General features: G+C 42.8%; 1 protein-coding gene and 1 pseudogene across 5 annotated transcripts in view; both read right to left on the bottom strand.

Annotated features, from left to right (window-relative positions):
* Positions 1-1,009: 1,009 nt before the first annotated feature.
* Positions 1,010-22,912, bottom strand: part of PPP1R14D (protein phosphatase 1 regulatory inhibitor subunit 14D) — a 35,758-nt gene continuing 13,855 nt past the window's right edge. For 3 of the 5 annotated variants that reach the window (XM_047766690.1, XM_047766692.1, XM_047766691.1), the window contains 3 exons: positions 1,696-1,779; positions 1,495-1,527; positions 1,010-1,310 (listed from right to left, as the gene is read on the bottom strand). In XM_047766690.1, the coding sequence (XP_047622646.1) occupies positions 1,245-1,310; positions 1,495-1,527; positions 1,696-1,779 (183 nt within the window). In that variant the 3' untranslated portion in view covers positions 1,010-1,244. The remainder of the gene's footprint in view (positions 1,311-1,494; positions 1,528-1,695; positions 1,780-22,912) is intronic. The other 2 variants (XM_047766693.1, XM_047766694.1) reach the window with 2 other exon arrangements.
* On the bottom strand, positions 13,407-13,960 carry LOC125119549 (60S ribosomal protein L12-like; annotated as a pseudogene).

Here is a 22,912-nt window from a genome sequence, read left to right as displayed (position 1 = left end):
AAAGGTTAAGCCATCCTGCAAGCTTCCTGAGGTAAGAAGAGTCCCACCCATCCTGGTGGCCTCACAGGCAGTAGGCATCAAAATTTATTAATTGAACTGAACTGCATCCTGCTCAAGGCAGCCCAGCTTAGCCCCCGGGGCACCACCATCTTGGGTTTCTCAGCTTCTCTAGTACTCCAACACTGCATGCAGTAACAGTGGATGCATCCGCTGCCTCCTGCCTTACTCCCAAGAACACCACCTCTCAGGGCTCCTGTCCCACCCTCCCGGCCATGCAAACCCAGAGTGTTTTACCACCAATGATTCTCAGGCCCTCTGCTTAGCCCCCCCTCCCCTGCTTTTTCTCTTGCTGCCTCTGGCTTGGAGCTGGCTCAAGAAAGAGTCCTCAGGGGAGTTCCCTTAGTGGTAATGAACCCCACTAAGATCTACAAGGGTGCGGGTTGGATCCCTGGCCTCACTCAGTGGGTTAAGGACATACTGTTACCGTGAGCTATAGTGTAGGTTGCAGACTCGGCTCAGATCTGGCGTTGCTGTGGCTGTGGTGTAGGCCAGCAGCTGTAGCTCTGCTTTGATGACCCCTAGCCTGGGAACTTCCATGTGCTATGGGTGTGGTCCTAAAAAGCAAAAAAAAAAAAAGAAATAGCCCTCAGCCCGAGGCCTCCTGAATCATTTAGTCCTGGAGGATGGTTTAGCTTTCCCTGATGCCCCCAGACCAAGCTAGGTTTTTCCTGTTACCTCCCCTGTGGGTCTCTGCCACTTGAGCTCCCTGTTGGTGATGCCAGGATATTGTGTGTCCTAGCCAGATGCCCTCTGCTTGGCCTCTGGGCCTTGCTTGCTTGAGATTTCTCTGAAGCAGAATTCTGACCCTTTGAATTCTTGAGGCCTGTGTGTATGAATGGATGGGCGGATGAGGTGTGTACATAGAGCCTAGAGACTCAGGATGGCCTTCAGATTTAACACTTTACCCTCTCCCTCCCTGGTCCCTCAGATACTCCACACTCCATTCAGCTGGGTCTCCCAAAGGTTTTATCCGTTTGGCTACCAAGGAAAGCACTGGTCAACAGCCATGACTGGCTCCCAGAAGGCGCAGCTGACCACACACACACAGGTGTGTCCAAATGTCCCTCCTTGTTCTCCATGTTCTTTGTCTGTAGTCCAAGGAGCTGTTTCCCTCTCAGCCCAGGATCCAGAGGTTCCCAGCAGACCTGGCAGTGCTGAGGCTCCTGAAGATAGTCTCACAAGGCTTATTTCTGAGGCCGACTAAGTCTCCGGAGTTTCTTGAGCTGACTGAGCAGCTCAGAGATAAAAGTCTACAAAAGAAACGGGGATGAGATCAGGCATGGGGCCACACCCTCCACCCACGCTGTCCTTTCTCGTCTCCACCTGACCCCAGTGCCTCAGAGCCAGGGAAGGGGAGAAGGACCCAGGGCCAAATTTCCTCTTCATTAGCTGCCACCCCTCTGGTCCTCCTCTTTCCCCCAGACCATCCCTTACCTCTGTGGGGCGGGGGCAGTTTTGGAGAACAGCCTGGTGGAAGAAAGCAGAAAGTGTGTTCCCAAGCCACAGCCTCTCATAAGTCTCCCAGGCAATCTCCCCTCTGAATTAGTTCTTACTGTGGGTGGGTTCTTGAGTTCCCTTGGTCCAGGCCCAGCTTCCATCCCTCAACCCCTGGGCTGCCCACCCCCACCATTCTACCTCCAACTGAGTCTTCTGCTCCTCTGTGGATAGTTCCATGAGAGCCTCCAGGTCAATCTCCGGCTCGGGAGTTGGTTGATCCTGCTGGGGAATCAAACAGGGTTCAGAGGAGCCAGGCCAGCTGGTGCTGGTGTGAAAGTTACTGTCAGGGGTTCACCCATCTCCCACTCTGTTTTCCTACCTTCAGTTCCTCTCTTTATCTTACTCAAAACACCTATTCATCCTTCCATTCAACAATTACTGAATACCTGCTGTGTTCTACCTGAAACAGTCTAGAATTTTAAAAAAGAGTGTCTGTTTGGAGTTTCCACTTCAGTGCAGTGGGATCAGTGGCATCTCTCGAGCACTGAGACACAGTTTCAATCCTGGGCCCAGCACAGTGGATTAAGGATCCAGTGTTGCTGCAGCAGTGGCGTAGGTCCCAACTACAGCTCAAATCTGATCCCTGACCCAGGAATTTCCATATGCCGAGGGGTGGCCAAAAAAAAAAAAAAAAAAAAAAAGAAAAAGTATCTGTTAATGTTAAGAGTTACTGGAGTTCCGTGGTGGCTCAGGAGGTTAAGGATCTGGGGTTGTCACTGCAGTAGCTTGGGTCACAGCTGTGATACAGGTTTGATCCCCGGCCCAGGAACTTCTGCATGCTGTGAGCATGGCCAAAAATATTAGTTCAAAAAATTTTAAAGAATTATATGTAATTATATATATTGTTAGTGGGGATGTAAAATGGTACAGCTGCTTTGGAAAACAATTTGGCAGTTGCTTAAGTTACTAAATATAGAGTATCATCTGACCGAACAATTCCTCTCCTAGGTCTATTCCCAGGAGAAGCGAAAACATATGTCCATGTAAAAATTTGCTTATGAATGTTCATATTAGCATTATTCATATTCAAATGTCCATTAACTGATGAATGGATAAATATGATAGAGCCATACAATATATTTCAGCAATAAAAAGGAACAAAGTACTGATTCATGCTACAACATGGATGAACCCTGAAAATGTTAGTGAAAGAAGCCAGTTACAAAAGGGCACATGGTATATGATTCAATTTGTATGAAATGTCCAGAATAGGTAAATCTATAGAGACACAAAGTAGATTACTGGTTGCCTAAGGCTGGGAGTGGTAGTGGTAGGGAATGGGGTGTGGCTTCTAATGAGTACAGGGCTTCTTTTATGGGTGATAAAATATTCCAGAATTAGACTGTGCTGAAGGTTGTACAACACTGGGAAGAGACTTAAAACCACTGAAGTGCACACTTTAAGTGGGAATTGTATGGTATATGAATCATATCTCAATAAAGCTGTCTTTAAAAATATATACATTGAAAAGTTCTCTTCATGGCATAGGTGGGTGGCTACAGTTCCGAATGCGAATGGACCCCTAGCCTGGGAACCTCCATGTGCCAGGGTGTGGGGGGTGGGAGGGCTAAAAAAATGACAAAAAGACAAAAAAAAATTTGAACAACCCAGTTTAAAAATGAGCAAAAGAACTGAATATCTGCCTCATCAAATAGCAAAATTTGCAAGATGGGCAAATAGCATATGAAAAGATACTCAACATTATATGTCATAGGGTATTGCAAATTTAAACAACATTAAGAAACCATTACATATCTACTAAAATGGCCAAAACAAACAACTTAAAATACTGACAGCACTAAATGCTGATGAGGCTGTTGAGCAATAGGAACTCTCATTTATTGCTGGTAGGGATGCAAAACAGTATAACCACTTGGGAAGACAGTTTGGTAGTTTCTTACAAAACGAAACATAATATTACCATACAAAACAGCAGTTGTGGAGTTCTTGTAGGGATTTCCTGTTGTGGCTCAGCGGGAACAAATTTGACTGGCATCCATGAGGATGCGTTCGATCCCTGGCCTCACTCAGTGGGTTAAGGATCTGGCGTTGTTGTGAGCTGTGGTGTAGGTCGAAGATGCGTCTTGGATCTGGCATTGCTGTAGCTGTGGCCCAGGCCAGCGGCTACAGCTCCAATTTGACCCCTAGCCTGGGAAGCTCCATATGCCACAGGTACAGCCCTAAGAAGACAAAAAAAAAAAAAAAAAAAGCACTTGTGCTCCTTGATTTTATCCAAATGAGTTGAAAACATGTCTATACAAAAACCTGCACATGAATGTTTATAATAGATTTATTCATAATTTCCAAAATTTTGATGCAACCAAGAGGTCCTTCGGTAGGTAAATGAGTAAACGGTGGTACATCCAGACAATGGAGTATTATTCAGTGCTAAAACAAAATGGGTTATCAAGCAATAAAAAGACATGGAGGAAGCTTAAATGCCTATCACTAAGTGAAAGAAGCCACTCTTAGGAGTTCTCATCATGTGCAGAGGAAATGAATCCAACTAGGAAGCATGAGATTGCGGGTTCAATCCCTGGCCTCTCAGTGGGTCAAGGATCTGGTGTTGCCAGGAGCTGTGGTGTAGGTTGTAGTCATGCCTCAGATCTTGTGTTGTTGTGGCTGTGGTGCAGGCCAGCAGCTACAGGTCTGATTAGACCCCTAGCCTGGGAACCCACATATGCTGCAGGTGCTGCCCTAAAAAGACAAAAAAAAAAAAAAAGACGATCATTGTACAACTACAAATGTAATAAATTCATTGAGTAATAAAAAAATAAAAATAAAAAAAAAGAAAGAAAGAAGCCAATCTTGAAAAGTCTACATAGGAGTTCCCTTGTGGCTCAGTGGGTTAAGGGTCCAGCACTGTCACTACTGTGACTCTGGTTATAGCTGTGGCACAGATTAGATCCCTGGCTCCAGAACTTCTGCATGCTGTGAGTGTGGTGCAAAAAAAAAAAAAAAAAAAAGAAAGAAAATCTATAAAAGTCTATATACTGTATAACTCATAACCATATGACATCCTAGAAAAAGCAAAACTACAGAAACAATAAAAACATTAGGAGTTGCCAGGAGTTAGGGTGGAAGGAAGGATGAATAGGTAGAGTACAGAGAATTTTTAGAGCAGTTAAACTACTCTATATGACACTATATGGCAGACTATGTCATTATATCAAACAACATCATACATTTGTCAAAACCCATAAAATGTATAATACCAAGAGTAAATTCTAGTATAAACTATGAACTTTGGATGATTACAATGTGTCAATATAAATTCATCAGCTGCAACAACTATACTGCTCCAGTGGGGGATGTTGACAGTGGGACAGGCTATGCCTCTCTACACTTTTTGCTTAATTTTGCTGTGAACCTAAAGCTGCTCCTTAAAAAATAGTCTTCAAAAAAAAAAAAAAAAAGACATTCACAGCAAAGGAAATGATCAAAAAAATGAAAAGGCAACCTACTGAATAGGATAAAGTACTTGTAAATTATATATATGAGAGGGGTTAATATTCAAAATATATAAAGAACTCATACAATAGAAAAAAATCTGATTTAAAAAATGGGCAGAGGATCTGAATAGACATTTTTACAAAGAAGACATAAAGATGGCCAATAAGTACATGAAAAGATGTTCAAAACGGCTAATCATCACAGAAATGAAAATCAAAACCACAGTGAGGAGTTCCCATTGCGGCTCAGCGGGTTAAGAACCTCACTAGTATACATGAGGATGGGGGTTTGAACCCTGGCCTCACTCAGTAGGTTAAGGATCTGGTGTTGCCACAGCTGCAGAGTAGGTTGCAGATGTGGCTCAGACCTGGCATTGCTGTGGCTGTGGCTTAGGCTTAGGCTGGCAGCTGCAGCTCTGATTCCACCCCTAGCCTGGGAATGTCACATGCTGCAGGTGAGGCCATAAAAAGAAAAGAGAAAAACAAAATGAAACAAAAAAAAAACACAGTGAGATGTCACCTCACACCTGTTAGAATCACTAATATCAAAAGACAAGAAAAACAAGCGTGGGCAAGGATGTGAAGAAAAGGGAAACTTTGTGCACTATTGGTAGGAATGTAAACTGGTACAGGCACTATGGAAAACAGTATGAGGTCCTTAAAAAAATTAAAAATAGAACTACCATATAATCCAGTAATTCCACCTCTGGATATTTACCCACAGCAAATGAAAACACTAGTTCAAAAATATACATGCACCCTCATTTTCACTGCAACATTATTTGTGACAGCCAAAATATGGAAACCATCTTAAGTGTCCATCAGTGGATGAATGGATAAAAAAGATATAGATAGATGCAAAGGAATAATATTCAGCCCTAAAAAAAGAAGGAAATCCTGGGAGTTGCCATCGTGGCACAGTGGAAACGAATCCAATTAGGAACCATAAGGTTGTGGGTTCGATCCCTGGCCTTGCTCAGTGGGTTAAGGATCCAGCGTTGCCATGAGCTGTGGTATAGGTTGCAGACGGGGCTCCTATCTGGAGTTGCTATGGCTATGGCATAGGCCAGTGCCTACAGCTCCGATTAGACCCCCAGCCTGGGAACCTCCATATGCCACGGGTATAGCCCTAAAAAGTCAAAAAAAAAAAAAAAAAGAAGAAGGAAATCCTGCCATGTACAATAAATAACATGGATGGACCTTGAGGGCATTATGCTGAATGAAATGTCAGACAGAGAAAGACAAATACTGTATGATCACTTATTTATGTAGAATTTTAAAAAATGAACTCGTAAATACAGAGAACAGATTGGTGGTTGCTAGAGGTAGGAATAGGGTGGAGGTGGGCAAAATGGGTAAAGGGGGTCAAAGGAGACAAACTTACAGTTATAAAATAAATGTCTTGTCATTCCCATTGTGGCTCAGCGGTTAACGAACTGACTAGCATCCATGGCGATGCGGGTTGGATCCCTGGCCTCGCTCAGTGGGTTAAGGATCTGGTGTTGCTGTGAGCTGTGGTGTAGGTCGAAGACATGGCTCAGATCCTCCGATTGGACCCCTAGCCTGGGAATCTCCATATGCCACAAGTGGGGCCCTAAAAATGACTAAATACATAAATAAATAAGTCATTGGGATCTAATGTATGGCATGGTGGCTAAAATTAATAATACTATACTGCATATTCAAAAGTTGCTAAAAGAGGAGTTCCTGTCATGGCTCAGCAGAAGCGAATCTGACTAGTATCCATGAAGACTCAGGTTCAATCCCTGGCCTCGCGCAGTGAGTTAAGGAGCTAGTATTGCTGTAAGCTGTGATGTGGGTGGCAGACATGGCTCGGATCTGTCATTGCTGTAGCTGAAGTGTAGGCCAGCGGCTACAGTTCCGATTCGGCCCCTAGTCTGGGACCCTCCATATGCCATAGGTGCAACCCTAAAGACAATAAATAAATAAATAAATAAATGTTGCTAAAAGAGGAGTTCCCATCATGATTCACCAGTAACAAAACTGAAAGAGGAGTTCCCATTGTGGTTCAGCAGTAACAAACCTGACTAGTATCCATAAGGCCTTGGGTTCGATCCCTGGCTCTGCTCAGTGGCTCAAGGATCCAGTGTTGCCATAAGCCTTGCCTAGGTCACAGATGTGGTTAGGATCTGGCATTGCTGTGGCTGTGCTGCAGGCCAGCAGTTACATCTCCAATTTTATCCCCAGCCTGGGAACTTCCATATGCCGTGGCCCTAAAAGAGACAGATAGGTAAATGTTGCTAAAAGAGTAAATATTCAAAGTCCTCTTCACATGAAAAAAAAAATTGTAACTATGTATGATGATAAATTTCCTTTTTCCTTTTTCTTCTTGGCTGAGCCTTCGGAAATTTCCAGACCAGGGATGAGCCTGCACTACAGCAGTGACTGGAGCCATGGCAGTCACAATGCCAAGTTCTTAATCTGCTGTGCCACCTGAGAACTCCATGATGACAGATGTTGACTATGCCTATTATGGTGATCATTTTGCAATATATGCAAATACTAAATCATTGTATTGTACACCTGAAACAAATTATACCTTAATAAAAAAAATTTAGTGAGTTCCCGACGTGGCACAGTGGAAACGAATCCAACCAGGAATCTTGAGGTTACGGGTTCGATCCCTGGCCTTGCTCAGTGGGTTAAGGATCTGGCATTGCTGTGGCTGTGGTATAGGCCAGCAGCAACTGCTCCAATTAGACGCCTAGCCTGGGAACCTCCATATGCCATGGGTGCGGCCCTAAAAAAAGAAAAAGACAAAAAAAAATTTAAAAAGATGTAAACTCAAGGGCTGAGATTTAATAAACAATACATTTTTACTGTTTTATCCAGGACTTTAAGTGAAAGTGTCCTGGTGGAGAGGAACCTGTCTATAGTACAGACTGATGCTCTTTCCCTGACTCATGCCAAGGGCCACCAGGGCCTTTACATCATCAGTGCAAATGTCAACTTAGTAAAAAAGGGTGGGGGAGACAACATCTTATATTATTTATAAAAATAATCATGGACCCCCTGAAAGTGTCTTGGTGTTCTCTGGGCTACCAGAAAACACTTCGAAAACTGCTGCCTTCTCCATTTTTCTATTGGGTCGTTGAGGTGTTTTAACTGATTTAAGAGGTCTTGGAGTTCCTGTCGTGGCTCAGGGGAAACGAAGTCTGACTAGTAATCATGAAGATGCAGGTCCGATCCCTGGCATCACTCAGTGGGTTAAGGATCTGGTGTTGCTGTGGCTGTGGTGTAGGCTGGCGGCTGCAGCTCCAATTTGACCCCTAGCCTGGAAACCTCCATATGCTGTGGATGTGGCCCTAAAATGACCAAAAAAACAGTTTTTTGTTTTTGTTTTTTTTTATTCTGACTAGCTCTAGCATTCCACATGTGATGGAAATATCATTTGCATTTGGGGGAAGCACTGGGGAAATAGATGTATTATGTAGTTGAATGTAATGGTCTTTTCCAGTGTGAGTTCTGCCTCCTCCCTCCTTTTTTTTTTTTGTCTTTTTGCCTTTTCTAGGGCCGCACTTGCAGCATATAGAGGGTCCCAGGCTAGGGGTTGAATTGAAGCTATAGCCGCCAGCCTACACCACAGCCACAGCCATGCAGGATCCGAATTGTGTCTGACCTAAACCACAGCTCTTGGCAATCCCAGAACCTTAACCCACTGAGCGAGGCCAAGGATTGAACCCGAGTCCTCACAGATGCTAGTCGGGTTTGTTAACCGCTGAGCTGCGACGGGAACTCCATCCTCCCTCCATTTTTTTTTTTTTAAATGCTTAGCAAGTTCTTCTCATACTGACTTGGGTAAATATTTGATATTCACCTTTACATTTTTCTAGAGATTTGATCATTTCACTTTTAAAATGTTGATACAGAAAAGTTGAGTTTATTTCTTACCATAATAAAAGCAATCATACTAAGAACTGACAGATTCTTAGTAGCATGTCAAAGTGGGGAGGGCAAAGGCAGGATATTTATGACCACTGGGATCTGGTTTGAGACTGGTCTTTTGATTAGAATTGGGTAATTTTGTGACATTTAGTATTAGTGGACACAGTGTGCAAGGCAAGGCATCTTGGAGCATAAATAATTGTTTAAGGCTATATATTGCAGTAGATATAGACTGAGTAATATACTGTTCATTTAAATAAACTTTCAGGAGTTTCCATTGTAGCTCAGAGGAAACAAATCTGACTAGTATTCACGAGGATACAGGTTCAATCCTTGGCCTCGCTCAGTGGGTTATGGATCTGGCGTTGCTGTCAACTGTGGTGTAGGTTGCAGATGCAGCTCAGATCCTGCATTTCTGTGACTGTGGTGTAGGCCAGGGCTACAGCTCTGATTCGACGTCTAGGCTGGGAACTTCCATATGCTGAGGTTGCGGCCCTAAAAGACAATAAATAAATAAGTAAATAGAATAAATAAGTTTTAGAATATTCCCAAAATGAATAATAAAGTTATTTGCAACTTTATCTTCCTGGGCAAGAATGTCTTGTAATAACCATGCTGATGAAGACAGTGGAGAAATAGTCATGTTTATTTAGGCAATAAGCTAGTGGTTGCAGATAAATTCTGTTCTCAAAGATAATGCTGACAACTGCCATTTATTAAGTGGCTATTGCACAAGATATTTTTACTTTTATTATTTATTTATTTTTGTCTTTTTGCCTTTCCTAGGGCCGCTTCCCATGGCATATGGAGGTTCCCAGCCTAGGAGTCTAATCAGAGCTGTAGCCAGCAGCCTACACCACAGCCACAGCAACACGGGATCTGAGCCGAGTCTTCGACTTATACCACAGCTCACGGCAACGCTGGATCGTTAACCCACTGAACAAGGCCAGGGATCGAACCAACAACCTCATGGTTCCTAGTCGGATTCGTTAACCACTGCGCCTCGACGGGAACTCCAAGATATCTTTACTTTTAAATTGAAATGGGCCTGTTGGGAGTTCCGTTGTGGCTCAGTGGTTAACGAATCCGACTAGGAACCATGAGGTTGTGGGTTCGACCCCCTGGCCTTGTTCAGTGGGTTAACGATCCAACGGTGCCGTGAGTTGTGGTGTAGGTTGCAGATGAGGCTTGGATCCCTCGTTGCTGTGGCTATGGCGTAGGCCGGCGGCTACAGCTCCGATTAGACCCCTAGCCTGGGAACCTCCATATGTCTCGGGAGTGGCCCTAGAAAAGGCAAAAAGACAAAAAATAAAAGGGGAGGGGAGCCTGTGTTTTCTCCTGCCTTGTTTTTCACCTTATTCCAGCCCTTAATTGAGCAAGTGTCTGCCCTGTATTAACTGTCTTTAGATCCTTGCATTTCAAACTGGGGTCCTGGGACTATCAGCATCATCAGCGTCCCCTGAGAGCTTATTTGAAACACAGAATCCAGGCCCACCTCACACCTACTGAATCTGAATCTTCATTTTAACAAGATTTCCAGGTAAATGATATGCACATTATAGTTGGTTAAAGTTTTTCATCAGCTTTGGCAGAATGAGATTTAAAATAAAAATTAGTTTCAGGTTTAGAAAGATATTTTCTTTTGATACCTAAGCTTTTGGACTGATATTTGTTACCCTTTCATAGGTATTATCTGATTTAATACCTATAATAACCCATGAAGTAGGCTTTAAAAATTTTTTTATTGATTTACAATATGCTAAGTTCCGCTATATAGCAAAGTGACACACACATATGTATGTGTGTGTATGTGTGAGTATATTGTCCAGTACATATATATAGGCCATGCCCACAGCTTGTGGAAGTTCCTGGGCCGGGGATTGATTCTTGGCCATGGCAGCAACCTGAGCCACAGCAACGGCAATGCCAGATCCTTAACCAGCTGCACCACGGGAGAACGCCTTCATATTTTCCATTGTGGTTTATCACAGAATATTGACTATAGTTCCCTATGAATTTCAGCTTTTCTATTTGATTATTTAATCCTTTGGAATTTATTTATTCAGCAATTGCATGTCCAGTGGCTACTATTAATCGGCACTGTGAACTTGGGAATCTCAGTGAACAAAACAAAGATCCTGCCTTCAAAGAACCTAAATGTTTGGGGTAGTTGAGGAGACATAATAAAAACACATGCACTAAGTAATTAATTGTACAATTTTTTAAAGGTAAGTGCTATTTGGAAAACTTTCTGAATGGTGGAAATATTCCATTTGATGGGATAGTGATTACATATGGTAAAGTTCATCCAAATGTACATTTCAAACAGGTAAATTTTGTCTGCCAATTATACTTCAATAAAGTGGTTTAGAAAAGAAATAACAAGAAGCCCACTTATCCTCTCATTTCCTCCACTGCCAATGGTTAACCATGGTTAATAGTTTTGATCCTTCTATATCCTTTTAAAAATAAATAGTGCTAGGGTTCTGAGTTAGTTCTTTTACTCTAAGCTCTAGCCTTTTCCTTTTGCTTTCTTGGTTTTTAGCTCATCTGATTTAGCATTCATTTATTAAATGCATATTTACAAAGCATGCTATGCACAAAGCATTGTGATGAGTACTGGGGCCACAGCAGCAAGACAGACAGACATGATTCTGCCCTTGAAAATCTTGTAGGGATTTCCTTTTGTGGCTCAGCAGAAATGAAACTGACTAGCATCCATGAGGACGCAGGTTCAGTCCCTGGCCTCACTCAGTGGGTTAAAGATCCAGCATTGCCATGAGCTGTAGTGTAGGTTGCAGATGCTGCTTGGATCTGGCATTTCTGTGGCTGTGGTGGAGGCTGGTGGCTACAGATCCAACTTGACCCCTAGCCTGGGAGCTTCCATATGCCACGGGTGTGGCCCTAAGAAGCTTTAAAAAAAAAAAAAAGAAATAAAGAGTAAAAGAAAATCTTTTAGCCTCCTGAGGGATACAGACAAGTGGAATGGCAGTTACAATACAGAGTGATAAGCACTTTGATGAGATACTGTGGGAGCATGTGGAAAGGGGTATAGGAGGCTTTCCAAGGAAGAAGTGACATTTAATCTGAGACCTAAAGGCTGAGTAGGAGTGAACAAGATGTTTATACTTCTGGTCATGATGGAGTAACAAGGACTGGATTTATTCTCTCAACAAAAGTAAATAGTAAACTAGACAAAAATATATGAACAGTGTTTTCAGGCTTTAGACAACAGCATGACCTGAGAAAGAAGAGAAGCAAAAGAGGTAAACTCTTTGGAGGCAATTTCCAAACCACATACTACAGAGGGAGATCCCAAGCAGAGGACAGTGGTTATACTAAATTTATATGAAGACAGAGGACAGAGTTTGGGGTTGAGGTGGCTAGAAGTTGCCAGACAAACTTCTGGAAAAGAAGGCGTTATGAAGAAAAAGACCTCCAGAAAAACGCATAAGAGGTCTCGAGTCTGCTGAACATGAGACACACATACATAAGGTAAAAGTTCACAAGACCAGGTACTATGAGACAGTGAGAGCACAGGGATAAACAGTTCCCAGACCTCACAGAGGACTGGGAGACAAATCAAGTTCCACTCAGCCAGGGTGGACAGTCATCATTGTTCATGCAGGAATTCAGGAGAGACCTCAAAAGGGCCATGCTCTATGCAGGGGTGGGGATGTGTTTATTTCCTAGATTAAGGGCTACTGTAGACTAACCCCAACAGAACTTAAAAACAAGCTTCAGAAGGCTGAAACTGAACCACAAGTAACCAAACTGCCTACTAGAATAAAGTTCAACACTCTAAAGGAAGAAAAAAAATTCTAGTTACCCAACAACATAAAACACACAATGTTCAGCATCCAATCAAAAATCATTAGTCAGGCCAAGAAGCAGGAAAAATGACCTATAAGCAGGAGGAAAATCAGTTAATAGAAGCAGACAAGATATGACAGAGATGATGGAATTAGCAAATGAGGAAAATATGAACATAGTATGAGAGAAATGGAAGATATGAGAAAGAACCAAATGAAGCATCTTGAGTTGAAACATACAATATTCTAAAGAAAAAATTTACTGGATGAAATTAACAGCATAAGAGACAGGATTAGGATTCAGATGGTGGACTAGAAGGACTGGAGTTCACCTTCTCTCATAAAAGCAATAAAGTTACAACCAACTGCTGAACAATCTTCAACCAAATAAACTGCAAACTATCAAAAATGATAACCTATTCCAGAAAACAAAGAGGAGGACACATCAATATAGTAGGAGGGGCAGTTATGTGATATAAGCAACCTCATACCCATCACATGGGCAGTCCACAGACCAGAAAGTAGCTAGATGGCAGAGGCTCACCCATGGGGGTGAAAATTCCAAGCAAAACAGGGGGTGACTATGGCTCGTTGCGGGAGAAGCACATTGGAGGCAAAGGTCTTGGAAATAATCATCAATGTGTGCTCCTCTAGGGGTGGCCTTTTTTTTTTTTCCATTAGTTGTCAAATTAATCTTTATGTAATTTTTCTTTGCAGTTCCTAGCTAGCTGGGCATTCCACTGCACCACTGTTGATGTCATCTATGATGTCGTGAGGGTGGTGGCCATCAACATTGCAGCCCATAGACTGGGCAGTCCCCAGGATCTCTTTAATGGTTCCAGAAAGTTCTCTAGCTAAAGATCAGTGCCGCATCTGTTGGGCAATGTTGACAATCTCATCAAAAGTGATGTTTCCACTGTGCTTAATGTTTTTCTGCTTCTTTCTGTCTCTTGGTGGTTCCTTTAGAGCTTTGATAATCAGGGCAGAGGCAGAAGGTGCCACCTTGATCTGGGCTTGTCTGTTCTGAATGGTCAGTTTCACTGTAATTCTCAGACCCTTCCATTCACCAGTTGCCTAGGTGATGTCATCACCAACCTTTTTTGGAAACAGACCCAGGGGGCCAATCTTGGGGGCCAGGGCAGATGTAGTACTGACTTCTCCACCAGTGCATCTCAGGTACATGACTTTGATCTCATTGGGGTGGAACTTAGGCGGCATGGTGGAGGTGGCAGGTGTCAGATGAATCCAGATTCGGGATGACCGAAGAAAGTTGCACTGTGGCCTCCTCTGAGCAGAAAGCCGAATGTGAGGTGGCCATTTTGGAAAAAAATATGGCCCCACCCATCATGACTGAGAAGCCTCAGGCAAAACAACAAGCGTGGGGCGGGGGGGAGAAATAGCACCAACCACCAGCAAGTAGGCTGCCCAAAGTCTGCTCTCCCCCAGCACACAGCCGACTCTAATCACACCCAGAGACAAAGCCCACCCACTAGAGGGAAAAGAATCAGCTCCACCTATCAGTGAGCAAGCACTACTCCATCCAGTTGGGAATTCTAGAGCAAGCCCCCCATGCCAACTTCAGACACAAGGCGGGAAGAAATCAGAAGAGAGGCTACAACTCTACTGTCTGCAAAAATGAGACCACACCAAAATTCTGAGACCACACACAAAATGAAAAGGCAGATAATTATGACTCAGATAAGGGAACAAGAAAAAATCCCAGAAAAACAGCTAAGTGATCTGGAGATTACCAACCTCCATGAAAAAGACTTTAATGATAGTAAAGATGATTCAAGAACTGGAAATAAACTGGAGGCAAAGACTGATAAATTACAAAAAACAATGAACAAAGAAATAGAAGATATAAACATTAAGCAAGCAGAGATGCAAAGATACAGTAACTGAAATAAAAAAATTCACCAGGGAGTTCCCACCATGGCTCAGCAGAAATGAATCTGACTAGTATCCATGAGGACATGAATTCAATCCCTGGCCTCACTGAGTGGGTTAAGAATCAGGAGTTACCATGAGTTGTGGTGGAGGTTGCAGATGTGGCTCAGATCTGGCATTGCTGTGGCTGTGGCATAGGCCAGCAGCTACAGCTCTGATTCCACACCTAGCCTGGGAACCTCCATTTGCCATGGGTGTGGCCCTAAAAAAAGAGAAAAAAAAATCACTAGATGCGGAGTTCCCGTCGTGGCGCAGTGGTTAACGAATCTGATTAGGAACCATGAGGCTGCAGGTTCGGTCCCTGCCCTTGCTGAGTGGGTTAACGATCTGGTGTTGTTGTGAGCTGTGGTGTAGGTTGCAGATGCAGCTCAGATCCTGCATTGCTGTGGCTCTGACGTAGGCTGGTGGCTATGGCTCCTATTCGACCCCTAGCCTGGGAACCTCCATATGCCACGGGAGCGGCCCAAGAAATAGCAAAAAGACCAAAAAAAAAAAAAAAAGAAGACAGTGGCATGATATACTTAAAGTGATGAAAGGAAAACCTCTAATCAAGATTGCTCTACCCAGCAAGGCTCTCATTAAGATATACATTTTTTTCTTTTTAGGGCTGCACCCATGGCATACGGAGGTTCCCAGGCTAGGGGTCAAATCAGAGCCATAGCTGCCAGCCTACACCACAGCCACAGCAACTCGGGATCCAAGCCGAGTCTGCAACATACACCACAGCTCATGGAAACACCAGATCCTTAACCCACTGAGCGAGGCCAGGGATTGAACCCACATCTTCCTGGATCCTAGTTGGGTTTGTTAACCACTGAGCCATGAAGAGAACTCCTCTCATTCAGATATGAAGGGAATATCAAAAGCTTTACAGACAAGCAAAAGCTAAGAGAATTCAACACTACTAAACCAGCTGTACAACAAATACTAATGGAACTTCTCTAGGTAGAAAAGAAAAGGCCAAAACTACAAACAAAAATATTACAAATGACAAGGGTCACCAATAAAGGCATACATATAGTAAAGGTAGGAAATAATCCACATGCAAATATGCTACCAAAATCATAACTCGTGAGAAGAGGAGGGTAAAAATGCAGGACACTGGAGATGCACTTGCAATTAAGAGACCAACAACTTAAAACAATCTAGTATATATGGAGACTCCTATATCAAAATTTCAGTGTAATTGCAAACAAATAATTTACAGCAGATACACACATAAGAAAAAGCAATCCGAATACAACACTAAAGATAGTCATCAAAGAACAAGAGAAGAGAACAGAGAAGAAAGGAAGAAAAAAAATCAACAAAAACAAATCCAAAACAATTCATAAAATGGCAATAAGAACACACACATCAAATTACCTTAAATGTAAATGGACTAAATGCCCCAACCAAAAGATATAGACTGGCTGAATGGATATGAAAACAAGATTCATATGTATGCTGTCATCAAGAGACCCACTTCAGTTCTAGGGACACAGAAAAACTGCAAGTGAGATGATGGAAAAATTATTCCATGCAAACAGTAATCAAAAGAAAGATGGAGTAGCAATACTCATATCAGACAAAATAGGCCTTAAAATAAAGAATATTATAAGAGATAAAGAAGGAACATTACATAATGATCAAAGGATCAATCCAAGAAGAAGACATAACAATTATAAATATATATGCACCCAACATAGGATCACCTCAATATGTAAGACAACTGCTAACAACCTTAAAAGGAGAAACTGACAGTATCACAATAATAGTGGGGGACTTTAACACCCCACTAACAGCAATGGACAGATAATTCAGACAGAAAAATCAACATGGAAATACAGGCCTTAAATGATGCATTAGACCAGATGGAGTTGAGATATTTATAGAACATTCCATCCAAAAGCAGCAGAATACATATTCTTCTCAAGTGAACATGGAACATTCTCTAGGATTGATTACATTCTGGGCCACAAATCAAGCCTCAGTAATTTAAGAAAATTGAAATCACATCAAGCCTCTTTTCTGACTACAATGCTATGTGACTGGAAATCAACAACAAGAAAAAAAAACTGCAAAAAACACAAACACGCGGAGAGTAAACAACATGCTACTAAACAAAAAATGGATCACTGAAGAAATCAAAGAGGAAATTTAAAAATACCTCAAAGCAAATGACCACAAAGACACAACAATCCAAAACCGATGGGAAGCAGTAAAAGCAGTTCTAAGAGGGAAGTTTATAGCAATACAAGCCTACCTTAGGAAACAAGAAAAATCTCAAGTAAACACCTAACTTTACACCTAAAGCAACTAGAGAAGATCAAACAAAAGCCAAAGAAGAAATGAAATCATAAAGATCAGAGCAGAAATAAATGAAGTAGAAACAAAGAAAACCATAGAAAAGATCAATGAAACTAAAAGCTAGTTCTTTAATCAACAAATTGATAAACCCAGAGCCAGACTTATCAAGAAAAAAAGGACTCAAATCAATAAAATTAGAAGTGAAAAAGGACAAGTTACAACAGACATCACAGAAATATAAAGGATTATAAGAGACTACTACAAGCAACCATATGCCAATAAAACGGACAACCTAGAAGAAATGGACAAATTCTTAGAAAAATAAAATCTTTCAAGACTAAACCAAGACAAAATAGAAAAGATGAATGGACTAATTACAAGAACTGAAATTGAAACTGTGATTAAAAAACTTCCAACAAACAAAAGTCCAGGACCAGAAGGCTTCACAGGCAAATTCTATCAAAAATTTAGAGAAAATGGAGTTCCTGTTGTGGCTCAGTGGTTAACGAATCTGACTGGCATCCATGAGGACACAGGTTCAATCCCTGGCCTTGCTTGGTGGGTTAAGTATCCAGCATTGCCATGAGCTGTGGTGTAGGTCGAAGACCAGCTTGGATCCTGCATTGCTGTGGCTCTGGCACAGGCCAGTGGCTACAGCTCCAATTCGACCCCTAGCCTGGGAGCCTGCATATGCTGCAGTTGTGCCCCCCCCCAAAAAAAGCAAAAATATAGAGAAGAGCTAACACCTACCCTTTTGAAACTATTCCCAAAAAATTGCAGAGGAAGGAACACTCCCAAACTCATTCTATGAGGGCACCATCACCCTGATACCAATACCAGACAAAGATACCACAGAAAAAGAAAAGAAAGAAAAGAAAAAGAAAATGACAGGCCAATATCACTGATGCACATAGATGCACAAATCCTGAACAAAATACTAGCAAACTGAATCCAACAATACAAAAAGATTGTACAACATGATCAAGTGGGATTTAGCCCAGGGATGCAAGGAATTTTTAATATTTTCACATCAATCAGTGTGCCACAGTACATTAACAAACTGAAGAATAAAAACCATATGATCCACTCAGTTGGTGCAGAAAAAGGAGTTCCCATTGTGGCTCAGTGGTTAACGAATTCAACTAGGAACCATGAGGTTGTGGGTTTGGTCCCTGGCCTTGCTCAGTGGGTTAAGGATCCGGCATTGCCGTGAGCTATGGTGTAGGTCACAGACGCGGCTCGGATCTGGCATTGCTATGGCTGTGGTGTAGGCTGCTAGCTACAGCTCCCATTAGACCCCTAGCCTGGGAATCTCCATATGCCATGGGCGTGGCCCTCAAAAGACAAAAAGACAAAAATAAAATAAAATTAAAATTAAAAAAAGAACACTCCCTAACACCATGCACAAAAGTAAACTCAAAAATGGATTAAAGTCCTAAATATAAGACCAGATACTACAAAACTCTTAGAGGAAAACATAGGCCAAATACTCTCTGACATAAACCACAGCAATACCTTCACAGATCCACCTTCTAGAGTAATGACAATAAAAACAAAAATAAACAAATGGGACGTAATTAAACTTCAAAGTTTTTTCAGAGCAAAGGAAACCCTGAACAAAACAAAAAGACAACCCATGGAATGGGAGAAATTATTTGCATATGAAGTGACTGACAAGGGATTAACCTCCAAAATATACAAACACCTCCTGCAGCTCAATCCAAAAAAAAAAACCAAAAAACAAAAAAAACCAACCCTATCAAAAAATGGGCAGAAGGAGTTCCTGTCAGTGGAAACGAAGCTGACTAGTAACCATGAGGACACAGGTTCGATCCCTGGCTTCACTCAGTGGGTTAAGGATCCAGAGTTGCCATGAGCTGTGGTGTAGGTCACAGGCGCTGGCTCGGATCTGGCCTTGTTGTGGCTGTGGCATAGGCTGGAAGTTACAGCTCCGATTGGACTCCTAGCCTGGGAACTTCCATATGCTGAGGGTGCGGCCCTAAAAAGACAAAAAAAAAAAAAAAAAGGTAGAAGATCTAAACAGACAATTCTCCAAAGAAGACAGACAGATGGTCAAAAAGCAGATGAAAAGATGTTCAACATAACTAATTATTAGAGAAATGCACATCAAAACTACTAAGAGGTACCACTTTACAACAGCCAGATGGCCATCATCAAAAAGTCTACAAACAATTAATGCTGTAGAGGGTGTGGAGAAAAGGGAACCCTATTACAATGATGATGGGAATAAATTTGTACAATCACTGTGGAAAACAGTATGGAAATTCCTCAAAAAAAATAAAATTAGAATTACCATTTGATCCAACTGTCCCACTCCTGGGCATCTATCAAGAGAAAACCATAACTCGAAAAGATACATGTACTCATATGTTCTAGGATCCATGAGGATGTGGGTGTGCTCCCTGGCTTCACTCAGTGGGTTAAGGATCACACCGAGTTGCTATGAGCTGTGGTGTAGGTTGTAGGCATGGTTTGGATCCCAAGTTGCTGTGGCTGTGGTGTAGGTCAGCAGCTGTAGCTCCAATTCAACCCCAGCCTGGGAACTTCAATATGACAGAAGTGGGGCCCTAAAAAAAGCAAAAATAAAAGATGTGATGCATATACACAATGTAATATTACTCAGCCAAAAAAAGGAATGGAATAATGGCATTTGCAGTAACATGGGTAGACCTAGAAATTATCATGCTAAGTGTAGTCAGTCAGACAGTGAGGCACAAATAGCATATGCTATCATTTACATGTAGAATCTAAAAAAAAAAAGGATACAATGAACTTATTTGCAGAATAGAAACTGACTCACAGACTTTGAAAAACTAAAACTTACGGTTACCAAAGGAGACAGGTTGGGGGGGGGCGGAATGCACTGGGGGTTTGGGATGGAAATGCTATAAAATTGGGTTGTGATGATCATTGTACAACTATAAATGTAATAAATTCATTGAGTAATATAAAAAAATAAAATTGGGTTGTGATGATCGTTGTACAACTGTAAATATAATAAAATTCATTGAGGTTTTTTTTGATTTAAAGAGGTAGCTCAAAATTTGGTGCAGCAGAAATGAATCCAAGTAGTATCCAAGAGGATGTGGGTTCAGTCCCTGGCCTGGCTCAGTGGGTTGAGGCTCCTGAGTTGTTCTGGCTGTGGTGTAGGCAGGCAGCTATAGGTCTGATTTGATCCCTAGCCTGGGAACTTCCGTATTCTGTGAGTGTGGCCCTAAAAAGCAAAAAAAAAAAAAAAAAAGAAAGAAAAGAAAGAAAGAAAGGAAAAAAAAAAAAGGAAATTAGCAGCTTATTTGACACTACAGAAAAAAAGATCATTTACACTTGAAGAAGTAGCAAAAGAAACTAAGCCAAAATGAAGCACAGAGAGAAAAAAAAAGAAGAGGACAGACTAGAGCCTCAGTGACCTGTGGAAAAATATCAAGTGGTCTAACATACATGTAATTGGAATCCCAGAAGGTGGAGGGTAGAGTCAAATAACCAAAAAAATAGTCTAATGATTAGAACTCCACCTCTGAAGAAGGATTTTTCCTGCTCCCAAAACCATTCTATATGACTTATGACTTTAGCTATAGGGTATGTGTATTACTGAGAGTCAGATTGTCACTGCACCCTAGTATTGAGATTGTGGGCTCATACCATTAATGAAAATATTCTTTCCCACAAGTATTTTGTGAATTCTTAGAAAATGAGCAGATATATCAAATAACTCTTATGAGGTGGGCAAGTGTGGTCAGCTTGTGAGTCTGTATTACATGTGGTGGTTTCCTGACAGATGCTGCCTGACCTGACCCCCTGCTCAGCTCCACTCCACACTCTGTCCCCTTCTCCTGATCTCTCTGCCATGAAAACCCACAACGGAGTGAAGCTCAGAGATGAGCTAACAAATGCTTGTCTCACTGTGCCACAACGGGAACTCCCCCATTTTAAAGTTGAAAAATTTGATTGTTTCTTAAAATGTCATTGCATCAAAAGCGCTGTATCAAGAGTTCCCATCATGGCTCAGTGGTTAATGAATCTGACTAGGAACCATGAGGTTGTGGGTTCAATCCTTGGCCTTGTTCAGTGGGTTAAGGATCCGGCGTTGCCGTGAGCTGTGGTGTAGGTCGCAGACGTGGCTTGGATCCCATGTTGCAGTGGCTGTGGTACAGGCCGGCAGCTACAGCTCTGATTAGACCCCTAGCATGGGAACGTCCATATGCTGCGGTTGTGGCCCTAGAAATAGGCAAACAGACAAAAAAAAAAAAAAAAAAAAGGGCTGTGTCAAAATGCCAGCTGCCCTCAGGAAAAGATGGTGTCATGGAAGCTATAAGAAAGGAATAGTCCAAAACTCTGGGAGTGGTCAACAGTGTCCCCTGCTGATGTGTACATGAGCTTAAGCCCCAAGGGAGTGACTGGTGACTTTGTCAAGAGGGCTCAATAGAGTGGTAGGAACACAAGTCAGATTACAGTGGTTGAAAGATGACAGGAAGAGAAGTAAGTAAAGGTTCTGAGTGGGGACAAATCCTTTAAGGAGTCTTACGAAGGAGACATGAAATAGGGAGTGGTAACCAAAAAGGGGCACATTGCTAAGAAGAGTCTCTCCCTGGCTCCCCTTTTTTGTTGTTGTTGTCCCATGGCACATGGAGTTCTGGGGCCAGGGATCAGATCCAAGCTGCAGCTGTGACCTCTGCCTGGGATCCTTAACCCACTGTGCCAGTCCAGGGAGCAAACCTGTGTTTCAGTGTTCCAGAGACAGTGCCAGTCCTCTTGGGGCACAGCTGGAACTCCAAGAGTCTCCTTAAAACAGGAGAAACTCATGAGTACTGAGGTTCCTGCTTAGAAGCCAAATCCACATTCTATTCCTGGACAACAGGAGCTCCAGGGCCCCAAGTCTGTCTGTTCTGTTGAACCCAGACTTGTTCCTGTAAAGAGCCTAAAGCAGACTGCACACCCATTGAGAAGAGGTGGGGCCTCCAACAAAGGAAGGTTGGGTCCCACTAAACTAAACAAATAGTGATGCAACCCACTCGTGGCACCATCCCCAGGGGTGCCATCCAAGGTGGGCATGTGAGAGCAGCCCCAGTGGGTGGAGAGGGGCTCTGTGAGGGTAGAACCGGAGCAGGGTACTCCTGGAGGCTGGGTTGCCTCAATCTCTGCCCAAGATTACCAGCTGCCTGGGGCTTCCCCAGCCACTTGGCTGCTTCCTGCTGAAAAGACCGGGGATTATGAGAGGAACTGCCACCTGGCACCTTTGGCCAATTGCCATGGCAACTGCAGGCCAGGTATTTTATTCCGGTCATTGCCTGGGAGTGGTCCTCCCACATGTCCTGTTTTCCAATGTTACGAGCTCATTATTCTATAGCTTTTCCCTGCCTGGATCTTGCAAAACAAGATTCTTTGGCTTGTGTCTCTCTCTAATGCCTGGAAGGACCTGCCCTGAGGTGTCTGAAATATGATACTTTTAATACAAAGGTACAATTTCAATCTGAAATTGAAACTGATCCAGAGAGGGAGGGTGCTGGCAGGAGTGAAGGGCAGTGGAGGTGTCCTGCAAGGTCAGAGCAGACACAGGCCAACAAAGTTTGTCTCCCCTGCCTCCTGCTCTAGAGCATTTCCTTCTCCTCCATGAGTGGGCCCAGGATGCCCACTGCTGAGACACCGTCAACACTTGGACCAAACCAGTACACGACCCAGGGAGCCTCACGAGGCAGCCTGGCCTCACATGTCACTTTTCCCCACCCCCAACCACAGGAGCACAGACATAGCTCTTACCTGGAAAAATCACAGGCCCTTGCTGCCCGCAAAAGAAAAGACAGGACCTGAGTCACGAAGGAGAGAGGCAAAGACCGTGGCCTGTGGACAAGGAGGACTCTGGCCTTTGGCTTGGTGCAACAGTTCTCGCCAGCCACACACTATAATCAGTGGTGGAACTTAATATCAAAG

The sequence above is a fragment of the Phacochoerus africanus genome, chromosome 2, assembly GCF_016906955.1.
Source record: "Phacochoerus africanus isolate WHEZ1 chromosome 2, ROS_Pafr_v1, whole genome shotgun sequence".
NCBI lineage: Eukaryota > Metazoa > Chordata > Mammalia > Artiodactyla > Suidae > Phacochoerus > Phacochoerus africanus.
The sequence above is the reverse complement of the archived record's forward strand: the minus strand, read 5'-3'. Positions and strand labels throughout refer to the sequence as shown.